This window comes from Bipolaris victoriae, assembly GCF_000527765.1.
Source record: "Bipolaris victoriae FI3 unplaced genomic scaffold scaffold_18, whole genome shotgun sequence".
NCBI lineage: Eukaryota > Fungi > Ascomycota > Dothideomycetes > Pleosporales > Pleosporaceae > Bipolaris > Bipolaris victoriae.
Window position 1 is genome coordinate 234,418 of NW_014575374.1, and position 19,090 is coordinate 253,507.

A 19,090-nucleotide genomic window follows, 5' to 3' on the forward strand; every position below is an offset into this window, starting at 1 on the left:
GGCAGGAGCAGGAGCAGCAAGTCGTTTGGTTGTGGAGGTGAAGTGGGGTTGCGGCACAGCCCGTTGCTTGTAATGTCCGCGGGAGAGGCTGAGATGGGAAGGTGGGCAGTTAACGTACCGACACCTAGGTAACGGAACACATCTTACCTTTCTAGAACGTTGATCATACTCGTATTCAAACACCTTTGTTTATATTCCAACTTCCACGCCAAAACAATGGAAAAACTGCTACTCGAATTTCTATCCAAGTATTTGCTATTTGTGATACCAATTGTCTGCCCTCCTAACGTTACGGTAGCAATGTTGACTCCCTCCAATCTATACCCATTACTCTGAATGCTTGCCCTTCTAATAATGTTTTGACCCAAACCGCAGAAATGTCACCTATCCCATATGCCTCAACGCACACGCCGAAATAGCCAACCTACAATCCATCAAAGACCCCTCGTTCGTCTATAGTGTTGTTGACAGCTATTCACTAGGCCCTTCATAACGCTTCTCCCAACAGTCACTCCTGGATAATGCGGGCTGCAGATTTGTCCAGGAATTAGAAGAAATGAAGCTAAGTGCTACCATTCGCCGGCTGATGCTCGGCCTTGGTACCCTTTCCTCGCCAGGTACTGACGGCCGGAATGTCGGCTTTCAACCTTTCCTCCTGTGTCGAGTACGCCTTTGGTGTCAATTTTATCAACGTGTGCAGAGGCACTTCCATCCAGGGGCTCTGTTCCTGCGGTACATTCATGAAGTAGGCATAAATGCATCGCAAAATGGCTTGATGTGTAACAATCAAAATGTTCTCGCTGCGCTCCAGCTCCATAATAATGGGTTCGAGCCGAATAACCACATCGCGGTATGATTCTCCACCAAGATAGCGGTAGTTGTATTTGTCCTCGTCACGTTGTTTGAAGTCTTCCGGGTATTTTTGCTCGATTTGCGCGTACGTAAGTCCATCGCAGACACCAGAGTCGAGTTCGTCAAGCGCCTTCCACTCTAACTTTTCAAAAGGCAAGAAGCGTGCCGTCTGGATTGTTCGCTTTAGGGTCGATGTCCATACTGTGAGCTTGCGGCCATCGCCAACCGACTTTGCGACGAGACCTGGGAGCGCATGCGCGTAAGCGTCGCCACGGGCTGAGAGGTTCGCGTCTCCTCCAATCTGCCCTGTGAGGTTGTATTCCGACTCGCCGTGCTATCATAGTTAGTATTAAACTCAAAGTATTGTGGTGCCAACTTACTCGCGATAACCAAATAGATCGTGGTTTGATGTGCAGGTTCATCAAGTAGTACACAACTCTACTCTGGAGGTAGTCCTGGATCTGGTTGATAATGACTTGTGCTCCAACATTGATGAGCTTGACATATGTGAGGTCACGCTCATCCTCATCAATTGTCTGATAGACTTTTTCGTAGTTTCGAATGCGGTTGCGGAAATCGGCTGCGGCAGCCTCAGGGTCCTGGCCAACGTAATCTGGAGAGGTTGTCTTCACTTCCAAGATGTTGCTCATAATGAGTTCCTCATCGTCGCATTTGGACTCGACAAAGAGCGTCTCGATATTGTCCGCAGTGCATCGTTCCTGTATCCATCTTCGTCGGCTCTTTGTAGAGTTTGTCGCATCGAGAATCGCGACCAATCCCTTGCCCTCGGAAAACCACTTGCACATGTCATTGACAGCTGCTTCGGCGGCTGCCTTTCGGAGGCGCTCTCCTTCTGGGTTCGATGTGTCGAAAAATTCGGCCGAGGGGTTAGGGGTTGCAGTGCGACGATACTGCCCAACATTGAACGTCTTGGATTTGATTGATAGCCAATGTAGGTAGCGGACAACTACAAAGTGCTTGGTCAGGGGCGGCATGTTCCCATGTGGAAAGGGGACATACCTTTCTGTGCAATCAAGCTCTTGCCTCGCGCGGGCAAGCCGACCATGACGACGCATATCCGGGTGTCTTCAGCCTGTATACCGGCACCGTTAGTCTTTCTGCTTGGCCGTACGAAATCGCCGGCAGGCACAGCGCGCATATTTGGCGCATATATTCCATTGGTGTCCGTCATGTTGTGCGGCGAGTCCAGCTCCCTCAGATGCAGTGACGAAAAGAGGCGGGCAAGGTAAGAGAGAGAAGAGGAAGGTAGAGAAAAGCAACAGGTCGGAATCTAGCCCGAGAGTGTTCCGATGGCGCAGGGACGGAATGCGGCTTTTTAACCAAAGAGGCGGCAATGACAAGTATTGGGCGGTCAAGGGGAGAGGCTCCCGAGCGGCAGATCGTTTAGTGGTGGGTTTGGGCTGAAGCAATAGCGGTAAGGGCGTGGGGTGTTGTGTTGCAGAATCGTGAGCTCGGTCCGGCCATCAAGAAGCGAAAGGACGATGGATTGACGATTGACAACGATTCCCCGCATTCGGTGCCGTTGTCCTTCTTTTCACCAGCAAGCGTTCGGATTGCGGCTCCAGACTAGCGGGCGCAGTGGAGCAGACACTGCTGCGAGATTCTTATTCGACAGCCAGGCATTCTCGTTTGCAATTGAGCCCGTCTCCCCGGACGGACGGATGGCTGTTGCGACCATGCCAAAATGCGCGATTGCTTGTGCCTCGCGATGCGTACAGTACTGTCGGCCAGCGCCTCGGTCTGCTGGCCTTGTGTCATTGGCTAGGTGGCCCCAAACAGTCGCGCTGCTACGCATACGCACTTTTTCTTTGGTCGTGTGCCATGATGCCATAGTCCTCTGCGCCATGACGACAACGGCTCCAGTCGCATGGCTAGGGGGTAGTCCAGAAACATGCCTTAAGCCGCCGAATGCCGGAACGTCGCAAAGAGGGTGAAATTTCTTAATCAAGTTCATGCCAGCCATGGCAAAAATAGGCCAGAGCCATGGTGGCAGCCTGCAGTCGGCCCAAGGAATACGAGCTTACTTACCGTTGAGATGGAGTAGGTTCTAGTATGACCCATTTTTGCTATCAATGCAGCGCAATCCCGCTATGTCTAATGGTGCTGTGGCGTGGTGGCGCAAGCGGTGGGACAGGTTGGCGGGGCAGTCTCGTTGGGTCTGGCTGCCAGAGGGATATTGTGCACTCAGTAGGTAATTGCTTTGCTGCGTGTTCGAGTGTTGATGAATGGATCCTCGCCTCAAGACGGCCAAGTGTAGTATCTAGACTCACAAGGCCCGATTGCCTTATCTGTGCTCCAAGCAGGAACAGCTCACACCGCTATCGCCTTCAACTTGCATGTATGCGTGTGTAATCCCGCGGGATGTGTTTATCTTCCACTGCCCAAACCACGTGCACAAACGCCAACACCAGGATCAAATCACGCTATGAATATTTCATCATCACTACAAACGCTACCAGATACTTTTTTGCTTTTATCTTCTTCTTCTCAGTATACCCAATTAACAAACACTTCTTTGGATTGTCGTAAAAAAAATAGCAGCACAAACTTCTTCGCCTTCGCTATGTGCAAATACTGCGCCAACCTTGAGCAAAAAATAAAAGATGCGGGTATCTAGCAATGCTCAAACTCAACTGCATGCTACAAAATTCCATATGCCATAAAATCCGAGACGGCCGTTATATGTCGAGAGGTTGCGCCTACTCGACTCAACATCAAGCGTGTAGTCTTGCCATGCCATTAACCCTGCAGGAATCGACAATCCCACTCTTTAGGGCGAGCAGTGCAGCACTGGCGTCTAGTCGGCGTTTCAATGCTGCTGCTGTTCGGTCCTGTCCTCGGCTGCCAATGCCTTCTTCTACCCATCGAATCTTGTTGATCATGAAGCTAAGACCTTCATGTCCCTTGCTCTTCCGGCTCGAGATTCCATACTCGACCGACCCCGTATACTCCTGAAGCTGGGGCAAGATGACAATCTCAATCTGCAAATCCATGTCGGCGGGCGGGGTTACAGGCGCAGCGGGGGGTTTGGTGAGGACATCTTCGGCATCCGACGGGTCGTTGGGCGCAGTGATACGTGGATCGAGCATGGCAACATCGACGGTATCGTCCCACTCGCCACGAATCCATCCCGAGTGAATAGCAGCAGCTAGAGGATCGGAATCATCACGATATACACGCGCCCCCCAGAGATGCCTTTCTAACACAATGTGCTGGCGCTGCCGTGGTTTCAGATAGTATCTCGGCACTCTGATTGTGAAAGTACAGTTGATAGGATTAACGTCAAAGCGCGGCAGTCGCTGGGGTTTCGAGGCGTAACCAAATTGGTCGTCCAACGATGAGTTGGGTTTTGGCAATTCGGTCTTGGCCTGGTACAATTGTGACCCAAGATGTCTCCGGGGTCGCTTGGCAGCTTCTTCCAAGATGGGCTGTATGTCATGACTCTTGACTGGTGCTGCAAGTGCCACAGGCATGGTCGGGCGGGGCGCATGATGGTGGTGATGGTGATGGTGGGGATTCCCCTGAATATGGTGGTGATGATGGACAGATTGCCCGGGGCCTGATTGGGGTAGGGGCGTTGGTCGGCCGTTGAGAATCGCGGTCGTCGGTGCGGGTAGGCCTTCGTCCTCAGGCTTGTGCTGATGATGGTGATGATGGTGGTGATGATGATGACTGCTAAATTGTTAGCATGAACTTTGCAAAACAGGCGAAAAGGGGGAGCAGCATGGTTGACTTACTGGTGAGGCGGGGGATGATGATGGTGGTGGTGGTGATGATGCTTATTCCGTTTAGCACCGCGAGAGCCGAAAGGGGTTCCTCTGCCATCAGGACTGTCCATGTCAAAGATACCCTCCTCGTCCTTTGCTCGCTTTGGCTTCTTTCCTTGTTGAGAGCCTATTCTTCTCATCATCTCGCCATTCTCTGACTCGAACGAACCCCCTCCGTTTTGTGGCATGGGGCTTCCTCGCGACGGTGTAGACGATCCTAAACCACTGCCCAAACCTGAAAACATTCGGCCAAACTCGCTCTTGATTCCCGGGTCTTTGCCAATCGACAGGGGTTGTCCTTGCGCACCCTGGACTGCTTGCGGTAATGGGGAGGCGCGACCGGTTCGTCTGCTCGCCTCGAGTCCGAAGCCAATGTGGGATTTGGAGTGTTGCATGGCCTCACCCATCTTCTGGGGCTGATCGTACAGAGACCTCCCTCCAGAAGACAATGAGCGAGCAAGTGGCTCAGTTCTGTGGCGCTCCATGGTGGTCGGGTCCGAGGTAGGAGGAGCATGGTACTGCTCTACCACACGGTGCCCCAGGTGGTCCACACTGCGACGGAGCATCTCCTCGGAGGTTTGAGCACCATAGCGTGCAACTCCCAGCATGGCAGGAGGATATGGGCCGTACGTGCGGTGCAATGGCGGAGGTTCGTCTTGTCGTCCATCGTGGGCAAGTTCGCGGCCAGGGCCCGATGGTGCTGAATGCCGCCACAAGTTGCGCGGGGATTCCGATGAGCCAGAAATGTTGCGATGCTCTTGCGGTGGGCTGAATGTAGATTGTGACACGGGATGTACGGTCGCAGCCCTATCTCTCTCGGGTCCGCCTTGGTTACCGCCTGCCAGGAGCTCAGCGGCATTTGGCCTTGCATGATGCGACTCGCCCAACGTTCGTCGCCGCTCTTCCTGCGGACCATATGCATCGCGCCGGCTCCCAAACGCGTCGTACACAACCCTTCCCTCTTGATCATTGTTTCCTGGAGGGCCATTTGGCTGGCTGTTCGGCCGAGGCGGGACGTTTGCAGCGGATTGGCGATTCGGGTCCTGCGCGTAGAGACGTTGGCCAGGAAAATTCATGGGCTTGTAAGGCGGAGCGTTTGGTGGAAGCGACTGGCGGCCAGAGTCAGGCGAGGCCTGGTTGCTGTAGGACTGGCCAGGTGATGCCGATGAATAAGGGTGTGCATCAGAGGGGCGCGAGGTGTTTGCTCCATACGTGCCGCGCTCGGGCGTCTGCTGGCGGCGAAAGGGCGCAAAGTCTGATCGGGGGCCCGATGGCAATGCGCGACGCGGCGAGGGCGGCTGCATGCTGTGGCCGTTTGATGAGGGCGCGTTTGCGGAGGGTGATGATGGCGACTGTGTTGTTTGGATGGGGGCGCCTGTGTCACCCCCGCCACCGATCAAGGACGAGATGGCCATGCTGGTGCCCGGTCGCATTGCTTGGCCTAGGCCTGGGAGCTCCCTAGCGGCAGCAAAGTTGGGAGGGTATTGCGAGCGCGGTGGTTGAGATGCATGGGGATGCTGCTGGGTGGGCGAGGATGGGGGAGGCATCTGCGGTCGCGCATAGGATGGAGGCGGTGGAGGGTCGCGAGACGGGCCTTTGGTGCAGAGTTAGCTTGAGCAGAAGCTTGGAGGGGGTGTGACTAGGTGCTTGAGGCGGGGGGGCAGGTGGGCAGTAGTACCGTAGGGATGGGGAGGACTGGCGCCGTTCAGCGAGCGTGTGCGGGCAGCGTCGAAGGCATACGGGGCGGGGGGAGGATTATTATTATTTGGAGTGGTCATGGCTGGCAAAGGGCCCGGCTGGACGTGATGGGTTTCATAGTGAATCGGTCGCGCTAGAGACATGGATCAGCACAAGCTTGGACGGTGAGTCGCGACTTTTCTAAACAGGCTTAGAGGCCCGCCGATCTTGCATTAGCCAGGAGCCACATGTGCGGAGTGCGCCATGAAATTCGCCAGACCCATGCCCGCTCCACCAAACAACTGGCGCGCACCAAAGTGCGCAGCTCAAATCATTGTGTGGCTCGGGCTGGAAGGCTGCGACGCTCCGTCAAATGTAACTGCTAGCTGGGAACCATGGCCTGTCGCTGTGTGCACTACAATCGACGGGCGACAGGCGGTGAGGTGCTTTTTCGCAATTGACGTGGCATGCACCCTGTCCCTGCAGGCGATGCCCTTTGGTACATGTCGTCTCTTTGTCGAATACCCACCCACCCGACCAGTTCTCAGCGATGTATGCACATTATGCGTCGATGATTGCAGGCGAGGGCAGCCATTGTCCATGCGCCTTGGTGCACTCTTGGAGAGATGGATAGACAGTGATCCGTACCTGTGTTTGACCAAGCTCCCTGGGCGTGCCCCTCTCCTGCCTGGCCCTGGGGCACGTTGTTCCCTCCCGGCCGTGTCTGGCTGCCATGGCGAGCGTGTTGCGGGGCCGAAGGGTAGAATGTGTCGCGACGAGAGGTCGAGTTTGGGTCGGCGGCGTGGGGCGCGTGCGAAGGTTGTTGCGAGGGCGAGGAGGGAGGGTAGGCGGGATAGGGCTGGGAGGAGGAGGAGGCGTGCTGGTGGTTGTTGTTCATGGGACCATCTGGCGGGCGTTGGAAAGACGGCGGGCGGTTCATTGTAGGGTTGGGCTCATGGGCTCGGCGGTTCTATGTATAGCAGGCAATGGAGGGGCTTTGCGAAGACAGAATGACAGGGTCTGCTCTGTTGATCGTCGCGCAGGGAGGGAGGATGGTGCCAAGCAGAGAGGGGAAAGATGGAAGAGGGGCGGCGGATAAGCAGGTAGCAGAATGAAGAAGCGGAGAAGAGGGAGAGGACAAGATCAGGCATAGGCAGCAAAGGCATCGGCAGCAGCACCAGCAGAAAGGTCGAGCATGCGAGGAAACGAGAAAGGCGCAACGGACCCAAGCGCTGCCGCACGGCGAGAGGGCCGCTAGTGGCTGCATCCCTGTAGGCGAGCAGGAGGCCGACAGAGCCCCGCATGTGCGTGCATCTTGTCCTACCAGGGGCCCCCAGCCCACGCCCGCTAGCTGGCTATGATGTGATGGCAGCAGCAGCAGCAGCATCAGATGCAAACCATGTGCCCACCGACACCCGCCAGCTGGTGGATGATGCGTACATGGCCACGCCCACATTGGTGTGTGGATGTGGGTGTGGGTGTGCATACACATGCACATGGCAAAACGCCCTAGCAGCCGTCTTGCCCTGGTGGGTGCATGCCATGGCGACTCGCGCACAAAAAAGAAACGTCGATGCAACCTCGGACCAGCAGGCCATGCATCCTGTTCCTGAATGGTTCCCAGACCGCCAGATGCCAAGCCACATCGTCAGCTGCAGCCCTCACCACCACTACCACTACCGCTACCACTACCACTACCGCTACCACTACCACTACCACTGTCACCACCACCATTCACCCACTACGCTCCACGTGCCTTGTAGCCCTCTCTCCCCTCCCCAGTCCATGTATGCGTGTGCATGTGTGTGTGATATGTAAAGTGCCGCCATCCCCCTCGCAGATACATGTCGCTCCTCCCCATGCCTGGCTCTCCTGCTTCCTCGTGGGCCCTCTATCGCGCCCGTCTGCGGCGCGTCTTCCATGGCGCTGATCCGCGAGTGTGTGCGGCTTTCTGGTTGTTTGGTATGCCTCTTCGCCCTCCTGCAATCTCCCTGCATGTCCAATATCCAGCCTACAGACACCCCCGCTCACCAGCTCTAGGCCTCATCAACAACGTCCTCTACGTAATCATCCTCTCCGCCGCCCTCGATCTCGTAGGCCCCAACGTCCCCAAGGGCGTCGTCCTCCTCGCCGATGTCCTCCCCTCGTTCCTCACAAAACTATGCGCCCCCTACTTCATACACAAGATCCCCTACCATGTCCGCATCGTCGCCTTTGTCGCCCTATCCGCAGCCGGCATGCTCATCATCGCCCTCACCCCGCCCTTGCAGGACTCGGCTACGATCGCAATCAAAATGTGTGGCGTCATGATGGCCAGCCTCAGCAGCGGGGGTGGCGAGCTTAGCTTCCTCGGCCTCACCCATTTCTACGGCCACTTTGCACTGGCTTCCTGGGGCTCCGGTACGGGTGGTGCGGGCTTGATCGGTGCGGGCGCATACGCCATTGCGACAAACACACTCGGCATCGATCCCCGCACAAGCTTGCTTGTCTTTTCCTTCCTACCCCTGGTTATGATTTTTAGCTTTTTCTTTGTCCTCCCCCTTGGCCCACTTCGCGCTGGCACCAGTAAGCATGCCGAGTACGAAGCCATCGACGATGAAGAACCAAACGCCGCCGACGAAGAAGAAGAAGCAACAGAGGCCAGGGAGCATGATGACCTGCTCTCTTCCTCCATGCACTCGGCCTCGGGCCGCACCTTTAGCTCCGCCAACAGTAAGCCTGCTAGTAGTGCGCTGAGTAGCTTCCAGGCCAATCTGAACCGTGCAAGAGGCTTGTTCTTTCCTTAGTAAGTCACCCACCCCATGTCACCTAGCCAGCCACTTGCAACTGACACACTCCAGCATGCTGCCTCTTCTCCTCGTCTACATTGCCGAGTACACAATCAACCAAGGCATCGCGCCTACCTTGCTGTTCCCTCTCGAATCCTCCCCCTTTGATGAGTACCGCTCCTTTTACAGCACCTACAATGCAATCTACCAGGTCGGTGTTTTCATCTCACGCTCTTCAACGCCCTTCATACGCATCCATCATCTCTACCTTCCTTCCTTTCTTCAAGTCGGCAATCTCATTCTGCTCGCGCTGCACGCCATGTTTGCATTCATCCCAAGCTACTATATTGTCTGCATCATCATATTTTGGGAAGGTTTGTTAGGCGGCCTTGTTTACGTCAGCACGTTTGCTGAGATAACCGATAATGTGCCCAAGGAGGACAGGGAGTTTAGTCTGGGTGCGACAAGTGTAAGTGACTCGGCTGGCATCTGCATTGCTGGCTTCTTGGGCATGATTGTTGAGGTGAGTCTCTGTCGCTGGCAGGTAGAGCATGGGAGAAACTACTGTAAGCTACAATAGAACTGGACAGTATACATTGTTGTTTTGCAAACTGTTCTTGGGTATCCTCTTTTCCATGAAATTCCTCTTCTTCTGATTGTTCCGTTGTACCCATCTGGCCCTGCTGAACCACAATTGATGAATCCACCTCGTTCTTTCCCCAACAGTTTCAAACCAAACTACGTATTCACTCACACCCACTCTTGTCCACAACATCACTCACACAGTATCACCATTACCAGGCATCACTTCAAATACCACAAGGCATATTCATTCCACACCATCTGTAGCCACAATGTCATTTCCGACTCCAGCCAGTACAGCAACCAACGACGCACCTCTACACCCACAGCAACAACAGCAGCAGCAACCGCAGCAGCAGCAACCGCAGCAGCAGCAACCGAAGCAAGAAGACTCACCCCGCTTCAAACCCGTAGCCTCCATCACCGAAGTCCCCAGCCTAGCCTCCACCTCCGCCCGCCCCTTCACCATCGCCGAACTCGAAAAAACACCCCAAATCTTCTTCACCTTTCCCACCATCGTCGTACGTTTTGCCCTTTTCCCCCAATCCCCCCCCCAAAAAAAGCCCCAACGAAGAGAAAAGGACAAAGTACTTGTACATCAATAAGAGACTAACCACAAGACACCAAACATTTCAGAAACTCAAAAATCACGGTACAGTCCAAGTCAACAACGCAGCACACATGAGCGCCTTACTCTTCTGGTACCGCTTCAACTCGGGCGAGTACAGTGATGTTGAGCTCAAGGGGTTGGCGACGAAAATGGAGGTTGGGCGGGCGACGATGCGCAGGGAGGAGTATGATGATGGGTGGGTTGTTGATGCGAGTTTGAGGGAGGGGCCTGAGAAGGAAGGGAAGGAGAAAGAGGAAGAGGAGGGTGGTGGGGAGGAGAAGATGGAGGTGGAGGTGGATGTGAAGGAACAGGTGGAGGTGGAGTAGAAGGGGGCACTTTGTGTATCTGTCTGGAAGGCGGAAGGGAGAGACTGCTAGACCAAAGGTTGAGTAAGAATGTCAGGTCATCGAACATGCTGGGAATAAGTCACTGTGTCACTTCTCTGACTTGTAAACCACCAGTCACTTTAACACTACAACCCACCCACCCAAATCATACACACTCAAATCACTCCCTCATTCATATCTGCATAAATCAAGGTGGTCGACGGTAATAAATTGCTCTTTTTCCGAGACTCATCTAAAGTACACATCTCCCTTCCCTCACTGTCCATTCATCGTATGCACAGACACTCTTATCAGCTTACAAAGCCTCGGTGAGGAGCTTGTTCATCTTGGCCATCTTGTTGGCGACAGACAAGTCAATCGTGCGGTCGGCAATCTCGACAATAAGTCCACCACGGATCTCTGGGTTGACCTTGGGCACAACCTTGAGCGTCTGGCCGCTGGTTACGTATTGCGAGTTCTTGATGGCAGTCTCAAGGCGGCTGATTGTCCGGTTGTCAAGGGGCTGCTCTCTTTGTCAGTCATTTGGATCTCATCAACACCATTTCTCTCCCGCCCTCCATCATATTCGAGTTCGGGACACTCTCCAATATCTAGAAATTTCTACGTACCGCAGCGCTGGTAACGGTAAGTTCGACCTCACCACGGTGCGCACCCATGAGTACGCCAAACTTCTCAACAACACCCTTCAACACGCTCAATCGGTTGTTCTCGGCGAGAGTGTTGAGCAGGTTCTTGACGATGCCCTCCTTGTCAGCGCTGCCAATGTGCTTCTGGAGCTCCTGGACAATCTGCTGCTTATCCGACACAGACAGAGAAGGCGCATGGAGGATCTCGTTGAGCTTGGCATCCTTCTGGAAGACACCCTGGAGGTTCGACAGAGACTTGGCCGTGGGCTCGAGGGCGTTGGTCTTTGCGGCCGCGGTGTACTAACACACATAAAATGTTAGCCAAGCTTTCCTCTTGTCCAAAACTCTCCCATTGTTTCCCTTTGTTTTGCATCCTCCCAACCATTGCTAAATGGCCAATTGAACTCTTGGAAGTCGTACCAGAGCGCTCGCGTAGGTTCCGTCAACGCCGAAGAGGGCAACCGGGGGCTTGATGGCAGAGCCAGATGGAGCGGCGGCGGCGTAGCTTCGAGTAGCGGCGTAGCGGGCAGCAATTGGGGCGCGGGGCGCACCGGCCCGGAAAGCGGTGCTGAAGGCTCGAGCTGCAGACATGGCGGGTAGAGAGGAGATGGATTGCGGAGATGGGGGGCAGCTTTCGGGATCGCGGGTTGCTGATGAGGATGCTGCGATGAGGTTTCTGAGCGGGCTCGGCACTGGGTTGCGACTATCCCCGATTCGGCTGTGAACCATGTTCTCACGACAACTTCAACCTCCCCGCTTCTTTACTATCTTTGTCATCGAATTAGATTTTAGACGTGTGATGAGAGTAATAACCGTATCTCATGAGCCGAACTCAGTGCTTTTGGTTTTTCTCAAGTAACACAATGCCGGCATCAGGGCTACCTAAGGAATTGGTAGTGTACAGGAGCAAATAGCTTAGCCAAGTAGTGTCAGATCTCTTGTTCTGTAGTGTGGGTCATGCATTGGAGTCGACTCTTCAAAGATTTCGTGATGAACTCATGTTCTCGAATTGCGCCCGCTCTACCCGACCATCTTTGTGTACCAGGTGAGGCATTTCAACAAACTAGTAGTCGATCAAAATCTCCACCCGAATTATCAAATCTACCTTCTCCATCAGTATAACCTGTACGACGCAAGTGACTGAGCAGCATTTCAGTCCACTATATTCCCTCACATCATTCTAGTGCATCAAATAGGAACGGCTTTCACTTATGCATAAACGTACATCTCAAATCATATATTCATTTATTCTCTTTTCATCGAACACGATCCAGTATACTAGATATTACCTTTAGTATGACATGCAATGTAACCACATGTACTGCTCCAAATGAGGGTGTCTTGGCCCAATCTATTCTCCCATGCCAAGTCATGATGTATATCCAGGATTTCCCAAAATCCTTTTCCGATCCCAAAGCGCCGCGCTACGATACAAACTCAACCATGAACGCTATTAGTCTGACCACCCAAATCACTTTTTAAAATAATACCAGCAACCAACCTGCAGCGCCAACGACCAGGCTCTCAACCCATCTGTCAATGCCTGGATGCTGTACTGAGGCACCAACACCTTTGCTGGTTTGGCCTACACCACTCGCAATAAGATCGCCAGCGTCGCGACTTGTCGTTACAGATGCCATGCTTGAGCTGGTAGCACTTGCACTGTTACTCTTCGGGAGACTGTGCACAGTGCTCGTCTGCCCGTTGATGATCAAGGCTGTACCTGACTTGTCCAAAGAGTATGTTGTTCCATCCATTTCAACCGTAGAACCAGGTGCAAGCGTCGTGCCGTCACCTAACACGTACTCTGTTGTTCCGTCCCTTACTTTTTGTGTGTATGTGACATCATTGATCGTCAGCGCAGGAGCAGGTGTTAAAACAGCATCAGGAGTCATGGTAGATGTAACGCCGTTGATCACGACAACACCGGCTGGTGCGCCTTCAGGAAAGGAGTATGTAGTTCCCGAAATGGTAAGAGCGCCGCCGGGTGTGAGGGTTTGACCAGGAGCGGGTACGTAAGCTGTTTGACCATTGATCACAACAACACCACCCGGTGCGCCTTGAGGCAGAGAATATGTAATCCCGGCAAGGGTAAGAACTCCACCGGGCGTGACAGTTTGGCCAGGAGCGGGTACGAAAGCTGCTTGGCCATCAACCACAACCCAACTGCCTGCGCCTACCGCCTGACCAGGCGCTACAACACCGACCGTCAAACCCCCGACTACTGTCGTAAATATGGTATGATCACCAACAACCGACGCAGGAGGAACAGTAACAGAGGGCGGAAGCCCAGCAGTAATAGTCTGTGTGGCGCCATTGACAACAGCAACACCACCAGGGCCAAGACTAACAGTGTTTCCATTGACAATGACCGGTGGACCTCCTGGCTTCAAAGTTTCTGTTCCGAAGACAAAATCTCCTTGTGGATTGGCAGCGATTGTCCCCCCACCGACAGTGAGCACGGGAGGTCCTGGTGTTGCCGCTGCATCAAGAGCAACTGTGCTACCGTCCACAATAATCCTTGCTCCCTCACCATTCCCGGGAATGATAACAGGGACTCCATCGATGGTTTGAGTTTGCCCTGGTCTGAGTGTCTGGCCTCCAACGACGATCACAGGAGGGAGCCAATTCGAAAAGTCTTGATCTTGGTGACCTGGTCTACCAGGCTCGCCTGTGACAGGTCCAGCCGGGCTTGCAATCGGTCCAGGCGCATTTGGGGTTGGTCCAGGCACATTCAAAGGCCTAGGTATGTTGTCACTTGGTTGGTTGAGCTCATTTGGCGGGGGTACAAAATTATGTATGTCGGGTCTGCCCGCAGGAGTTGGTGAAGGCAAATCAGCTTTGAGCGACACCGGGGAGTCAGGGAGGCACCTCAAACAACCTCGCACCGTATTATGGACGGAAGTAGACTCGTACGTTGTCGAGAGGAAAGTCGATGTTGTTGGCGACGCCAATATCGGTTGAGACGTGGGTGGGGCAGCAAGAGGGGGAGGCAGCCCCATACCAGTAGATAAGGGGGTACTAGGAGGGACACCAGGAAGGGCCAATGATAGCTGGAGGGAATCACTGAGGCTGGGTCTCTCAAAGGAACATGAAGCAAGATCCAGACCCCGAAATTGCGACTGAATGGCTGGTTCTTGCTCCAGGTAATGAAGGACCTGGGTGGGTAACGGGAAATTGTATTGGCCTTTAGTAGTTGTTGGCAGTGGTTCCGTGTGAGTTACTACCAAATGGGTCCAGTCTTGTAGTGCAGTCCTGGGTGGCTCCCAGTCTTTTAGCGAAGTCTCCTTGGGCACACATTGCGCGAAAGTCTGGTTCTTCTGGGAAAAGCGCAAGCTGAAATGTTGGTCAGGTCCACCAAATATATGGTTGTAGATAACGTAGGTGGGTCCTGCATCGAACTGTAGGCGTACCCCATCCGTAACCTCTACAGTGAACGTGGGCGTAGTGTGAGTAATGATTTCATCGTTACTGCCTGTAACGGTTTTTGTTTGATTGACAGTGTGCTCCTGGGTAACGACCGTGTCGATGGTGCCGTTGTTCATGTAGGTGATGTACTCAGTAACGATGGTCTCGGTCACAACCGTGCTAGTCCAGCGTACCAAAAGCCCTGTAGAATCAAACCAAGTAGTTATAGGACGTTTGGCTGCAAGCAAGCAGCCTGTGCAAGATGAGTTACATGTGGAACACGCCGTTTGGTTGCCTGTGTTAAGTTGTGGTAAATAGGTTGGTGGCAAAGGAGGAGTGTAAGTGATTACTGTAGGTTCCACTGGCGTCGGGCTGCTTGTAGGCGTCGTATTTGTGTATACTGGACCTGAAGGCCGGGGACTGGGCGCAATTGGTGCATGCCCAGGGCTCGCGTCAAAATGAGGAGCAAGTGTCATGGGCAATCCAGCTTCTTGACCATTGTCCGGAGCGAGGAGAGGAGATGCAGGCTGTGGGGCTTCGGGAGCGTGCCATTCCTCATGTGGAGCATCAACCGGAGGAGAGGGATTCCAAGAAAAGAGGTCTAGGGCGATCAATCCTTCTGCTGTGTACCTACAAAGTTGGGTGCTGCAACATACCACCTGGGAATGATTAGTCACGAGGAAACATGACTGGTAAAGAGAGAGTCAGTGTAGTTGATGGGGTACATACTGATTACATGTTTGACTCTGGATTCCACGCCAATGGCGAACAAGACAGGCACATATAAACGAGCGAATGTGCGCATCTTGCTATGATTTCCCCTTACACAAAGCGAGTGACAGTGCAAAGGTCAAAGCAAGACGTTGTTGCAGCGTAGCAGCGACGAGAGGAAACTAGCGAGTGATGCTCGGATCGGGTAGGTTTGATGATGGCAGACCAAGTGCATATGCCGCACTGAATGACGGCGGTCCATGCGCTTCTCCTGGTGGCACCAACCTTGGCAGAGCGACATGCCGTGGACGCGTATGTACTCACATGTCCTGTATATGCTGCTGTGTCAGGAAATGCTCACACTCTACCTGTGCTCGACGACAACGTGCTGCCAGTAAGCCCAGCGCCTTTCACCTGGTACCAGGCCTTTCCATTTCCATATGCTCTGCCACTGCCGAAGTGAACTTTGCTGCTAGCTACAAGCCCGAATCGGTAGTATATCGACGACGCTGACACTGGGGCCATGGCAAACTCTGTCCTAAGCTATCCACGTGATTACGTCCCCTTGGAACCGCCATCCGCGCGGCCGACGAAATTCGGGCGTGGCAATGGAAGAGGGCAGCGACGGCAGCGTTGCGCCAGCGCAAACAGAGGGGCAGTCCAGGCCATGACTGAGTTGTGTATGCGTGTACATTTGGTGCGTAGGCACGTACTACTGACATACTATGTACACAGATATGTATTGCGTCTGAAGAGGCACAGGCAGGCGGCTTGCGACATTTTCGAGCCACTACCCCAGACTGCCAAGCGTCGCCCGGTGGATATGGACATGACACTGGCAGCAACGGCATGAGCTCAACAGGAATGGCATTGAACAAGACGGCAGGGTGGTTGTGCCAGATAAGTGAATGGAGGCTGACATGACCAGCAGCGAGCTCCGCCACCGCCACCTCCTATTGGTTGCGAGCCCAGCACGACCAGAAGACCATCCCTCAACATGACTTCACCCTTGTGCCGCTCTCATGCCATCTCGTATTCACCGCCCTACATTTCGCACTAGACAGGCTTCCAGTAAGCTTAGGATGATGAGCACGGCCGCTGATCGTCGTCTCGGGAGCCATGGAGCCACTCCGCGGGTTGCCGTTGCACATCCATCTCATTCCTTCAAACCTTCGCGACTTTTCGACGCCAGCCTCCCGGTAACTGAGACTGGGTTGATAATTCTCCGACCAAGGGGTCGGCACACCATGTCACTCGCACCCCACCTCGTCCACTGACTAAGGCCCTGCGCCCTTCCCCTCAATGGGCTTCTGCTTGCTCACCTCCCTACCCTTCCTGCATCATGAGTCTCGCTGCGCGGGCAACGGGCGCCCCCGCGCCCTACACTGTTCCTCCCTCGGGCAAGTTCGACGGTGCTGATGGCAGCTGGAGCACCTTCAAAGTCAGTGTTGGGTCGCCCGGCCAGGATTTCCGTCTAATACCGAGCACCAAAGCAGGCGTCACATATGTAATTGCTCCAGAGGGTTGCTTGGCTGGAGTCGACCCCTCAAACTGTCCCCAGCTTCGCGGAATCGAAATCTTCAATAGTGCGCAAAACACCGGCTTCCAGGTCAACGCGTCGTCAACATGGTCAGCGATAGGGCAGTTCGAAGTCGATTTGGAGGAGGGCCTCAACTACACCGGACGAGGCCTGTTCGGAACTGACGTTGTGTCCCTGGGAGCCGCTGCCGATCACGGCTCGTCTCTATCCCTCACAGGTTCCATCGTCTCTGCTATAGCGGATCCTGACTTTTATCTGGGAATGCTTGGGCTCGGCCAGGTCAAATCCAGCTTCAACAGCCAAAGCCAGCCAGTCGATTCGACGCTCTATCAATTACGCAACAACAAACAAATACCCAGTTTTTCCTACGCATATACGGCAGGCGCAAAATACCGATTAAAGTCTGTCCTGGGAAGTCTAATTCTTGGGGGCTACGATGCGACACGATTCGACACCGTCACTGACAACCTGTCTTTTACATTTTCCCAGGACTCTTCTCGGCTTCTGACCGTCGGTGTCAACTCAATAATGGCCACCAACACGCTGCATGGAACGTACTCCCTCACTTCTGGTGCACACTTTTCCGTTATCGATTCAACTGTGCCACATTTGTGGTTGCCTGAGAGTGTTTGCGATGAATTCGAAACCGCCTTTGGACTCACTTATGATCCCCAAACAGGCCTTTATCTTGTTAATGATACTATCCACGAAGAACTGGTCTCGAAGAACCCGACGCTTACCATTAAGCTTACCAACTCGCTGGACGGTGCAACAACCAACTACACCAATATCCAACTGCCATATGCTGCGTTTGATCTGCAAGCTTCGTATCCTTTCTACCAAAATGCCACAAACTACTTCCCGATCCGCCGCGCCGCAAATGAATCGCAATACGTACTTGGCCGAACATTGTTACAGGAGGCATACTTGATCGTCGACTATGAGCGGGCAAACTTTACGGTTGCGCAAGCAGTGTTTCCCGACCCCCTACCTCCTGCCGAAGTCATTGCAATCGTGTCACCAAGCGACTTACCAGCAATCCAATCCTCATCGTCAGATCTCAGCACCGGCGTAATTGTCGGAATAGCAATCGGAGCAGTCGCAGGTATCGTTATTGCCATTTTAGCATTCTTCTTCTGTTTCCGTAAACGACGCGGCAAGAAGCAGGCACCGAACAATCAACAATACGAATTGGCAGGCAAAAACATTTCCGAAATCGAATCTGGAAACAACATGTCGTCCAGTATCTTACCACTCAAAGATCCAGGTCCACAAGAACTCAATGGCACACCATTGCTAGAGCTTGCATCTCCTGCCAACGACCATGCAGTCGGACATGCCTACCCACAAGATCAAAAAACAGTCGTCCAGGTAACGGACGAACCACAAGAGCTGCATGGTGAGTCGATGATACCAATAACACCCAAATGGCAGGAGGTACAAGCACCGCCGCCGACTTACCACCACGACATGGATGGAGAAAGTAGCACCAGCCATGGTGTGAGCACGATGCTGAGTGACAGCACAATTACACCCAGCGATTCGAACACACAAGTTTTAGTTTCACCACTTACGCCTCGGATCTCTCAGTACAGGTATTGATGATTGGGTTGGCATTTTCTTCAGCATACAATTGGCGTTTGGTTATCATGTTTTTTGAGATACCACTTACATGTAGAAAAGGTCGGGGTTGTATGCATTTCTGGCGAGAGTGTAAATCCAGTAATATCCTATTTCTATGCCCTCAAACGAAGGGTGAATCGGCATTCAATATTTTTGTATATACCGATAATATTACATAATACTATCGAGCCTCTGTACATGTGCTCAAGGCTTCTTCTCGGATATTTCCGATTTCTTGGATAACAGGGCCGACCGGATGGATGTGTTCTCCACTTGAGGAGAGTTTTGCGAACAGCAAACATGTGCATGACACACACGTCACCTATGGATAAAAATGGTAGAAATTGTGTATAAGCGTTGGTGTCAACACTTTTCGCTACCGTCCATGTTTCCCTCAAGTCTGATGTGGTAGCTAAACCCATGCAGGTGCTCCCGCACACATTGGGCCGAATCGGGGATCCATGTCCAATGTAACCCAATGAGGACATGCGATCCAAAAGAACTATGTCTGTATGAATGTCAAGCCGCAACAAAAGTGGCCTTAGTTCATTCGTAAAT

At 53.4% G+C, this 19,090-nt stretch overlaps 8 protein-coding genes across 8 annotated transcripts; 3 read left to right on the plus strand and 5 right to left on the minus strand.

Annotated features, from left to right (window-relative positions):
* Window positions 1-562: 562 nt before the first annotated feature.
* On the minus strand, window positions 563-2,044 carry COCVIDRAFT_35317 (hypothetical protein; the record flags this gene model as incomplete). Its single annotated transcript, XM_014704055.1, has 3 exons — window positions 563-1,186; window positions 1,233-1,819; window positions 1,873-2,044. The coding sequence occupies 3 exons, from the start codon at window positions 2,042-2,044 to the stop codon at window positions 563-565; spliced, it is 1,383 nt and encodes a 460-aa protein (XP_014559541.1).
* A 363-nt stretch (window positions 2,045-2,407) lies between these two features.
* On the minus strand, window positions 2,408-2,836 carry COCVIDRAFT_13611 (hypothetical protein; the record flags this gene model as incomplete). The annotated part of the gene is made up of 1 exon (XM_014703950.1): window positions 2,408-2,836. The coding sequence occupies one exon, from the start codon at window positions 2,834-2,836 to the stop codon at window positions 2,408-2,410; it is 429 nt and encodes a 142-aa protein (XP_014559436.1).
* Window positions 2,837-3,587: 751 nt separating this feature from the next.
* COCVIDRAFT_91504 (hypothetical protein) lies at window positions 3,588-7,257 on the minus strand (the record flags this gene model as incomplete). The annotated part of the gene is made up of 4 exons (XM_014704056.1): window positions 3,588-4,545; window positions 4,611-6,234; window positions 6,319-6,471; window positions 6,966-7,257. 4 exons carry the CDS (start codon window positions 7,255-7,257, stop codon window positions 3,588-3,590), a joined length of 3,027 nt encoding a protein of 1,008 aa, XP_014559542.1.
* Window positions 7,258-8,176: 919 nt separating this feature from the next.
* COCVIDRAFT_35319 (hypothetical protein) lies at window positions 8,177-9,665 on the plus strand (the record flags this gene model as incomplete). Its single annotated transcript, XM_014704057.1, has 3 exons — window positions 8,177-8,279; window positions 8,358-9,102; window positions 9,158-9,665. The coding sequence occupies 3 exons, from the start codon at window positions 8,177-8,179 to the stop codon at window positions 9,663-9,665; spliced, it is 1,356 nt and encodes a 451-aa protein (XP_014559543.1).
* A 274-nt stretch (window positions 9,666-9,939) lies between these two features.
* Window positions 9,940-10,603, plus strand: COCVIDRAFT_91758 (hypothetical protein; the record flags this gene model as incomplete). Its single annotated transcript, XM_014704058.1, has 2 exons — window positions 9,940-10,188; window positions 10,304-10,603. The coding sequence occupies 2 exons, from the start codon at window positions 9,940-9,942 to the stop codon at window positions 10,601-10,603; spliced, it is 549 nt and encodes a 182-aa protein (XP_014559544.1).
* Window positions 10,604-10,919: 316 nt separating this feature from the next.
* On the minus strand, window positions 10,920-11,841 carry COCVIDRAFT_24232 (hypothetical protein; the record flags this gene model as incomplete). The annotated part of the gene is made up of 3 exons (XM_014703979.1): window positions 10,920-11,126; window positions 11,233-11,550; window positions 11,671-11,841. The coding sequence occupies 3 exons, from the start codon at window positions 11,839-11,841 to the stop codon at window positions 10,920-10,922; spliced, it is 696 nt and encodes a 231-aa protein (XP_014559465.1).
* Window positions 11,842-12,728: 887 nt separating this feature from the next.
* COCVIDRAFT_24233 (hypothetical protein) lies at window positions 12,729-15,134 on the minus strand (the record flags this gene model as incomplete). Its single annotated transcript, XM_014703980.1, has 1 exon — window positions 12,729-15,134. The coding sequence occupies one exon, from the start codon at window positions 15,132-15,134 to the stop codon at window positions 12,729-12,731; it is 2,406 nt and encodes an 801-aa protein (XP_014559466.1).
* A 1,577-nt stretch (window positions 15,135-16,711) lies between these two features.
* COCVIDRAFT_91717 (hypothetical protein) lies at window positions 16,712-18,511 on the plus strand (the record flags this gene model as incomplete). The annotated part of the gene is made up of 1 exon (XM_014704059.1): window positions 16,712-18,511. One exon carries the CDS (start codon window positions 16,712-16,714, stop codon window positions 18,509-18,511), a length of 1,800 nt encoding a protein of 599 aa, XP_014559545.1.
* Between the last annotated feature and the right edge of the window lie 579 nt (window positions 18,512-19,090).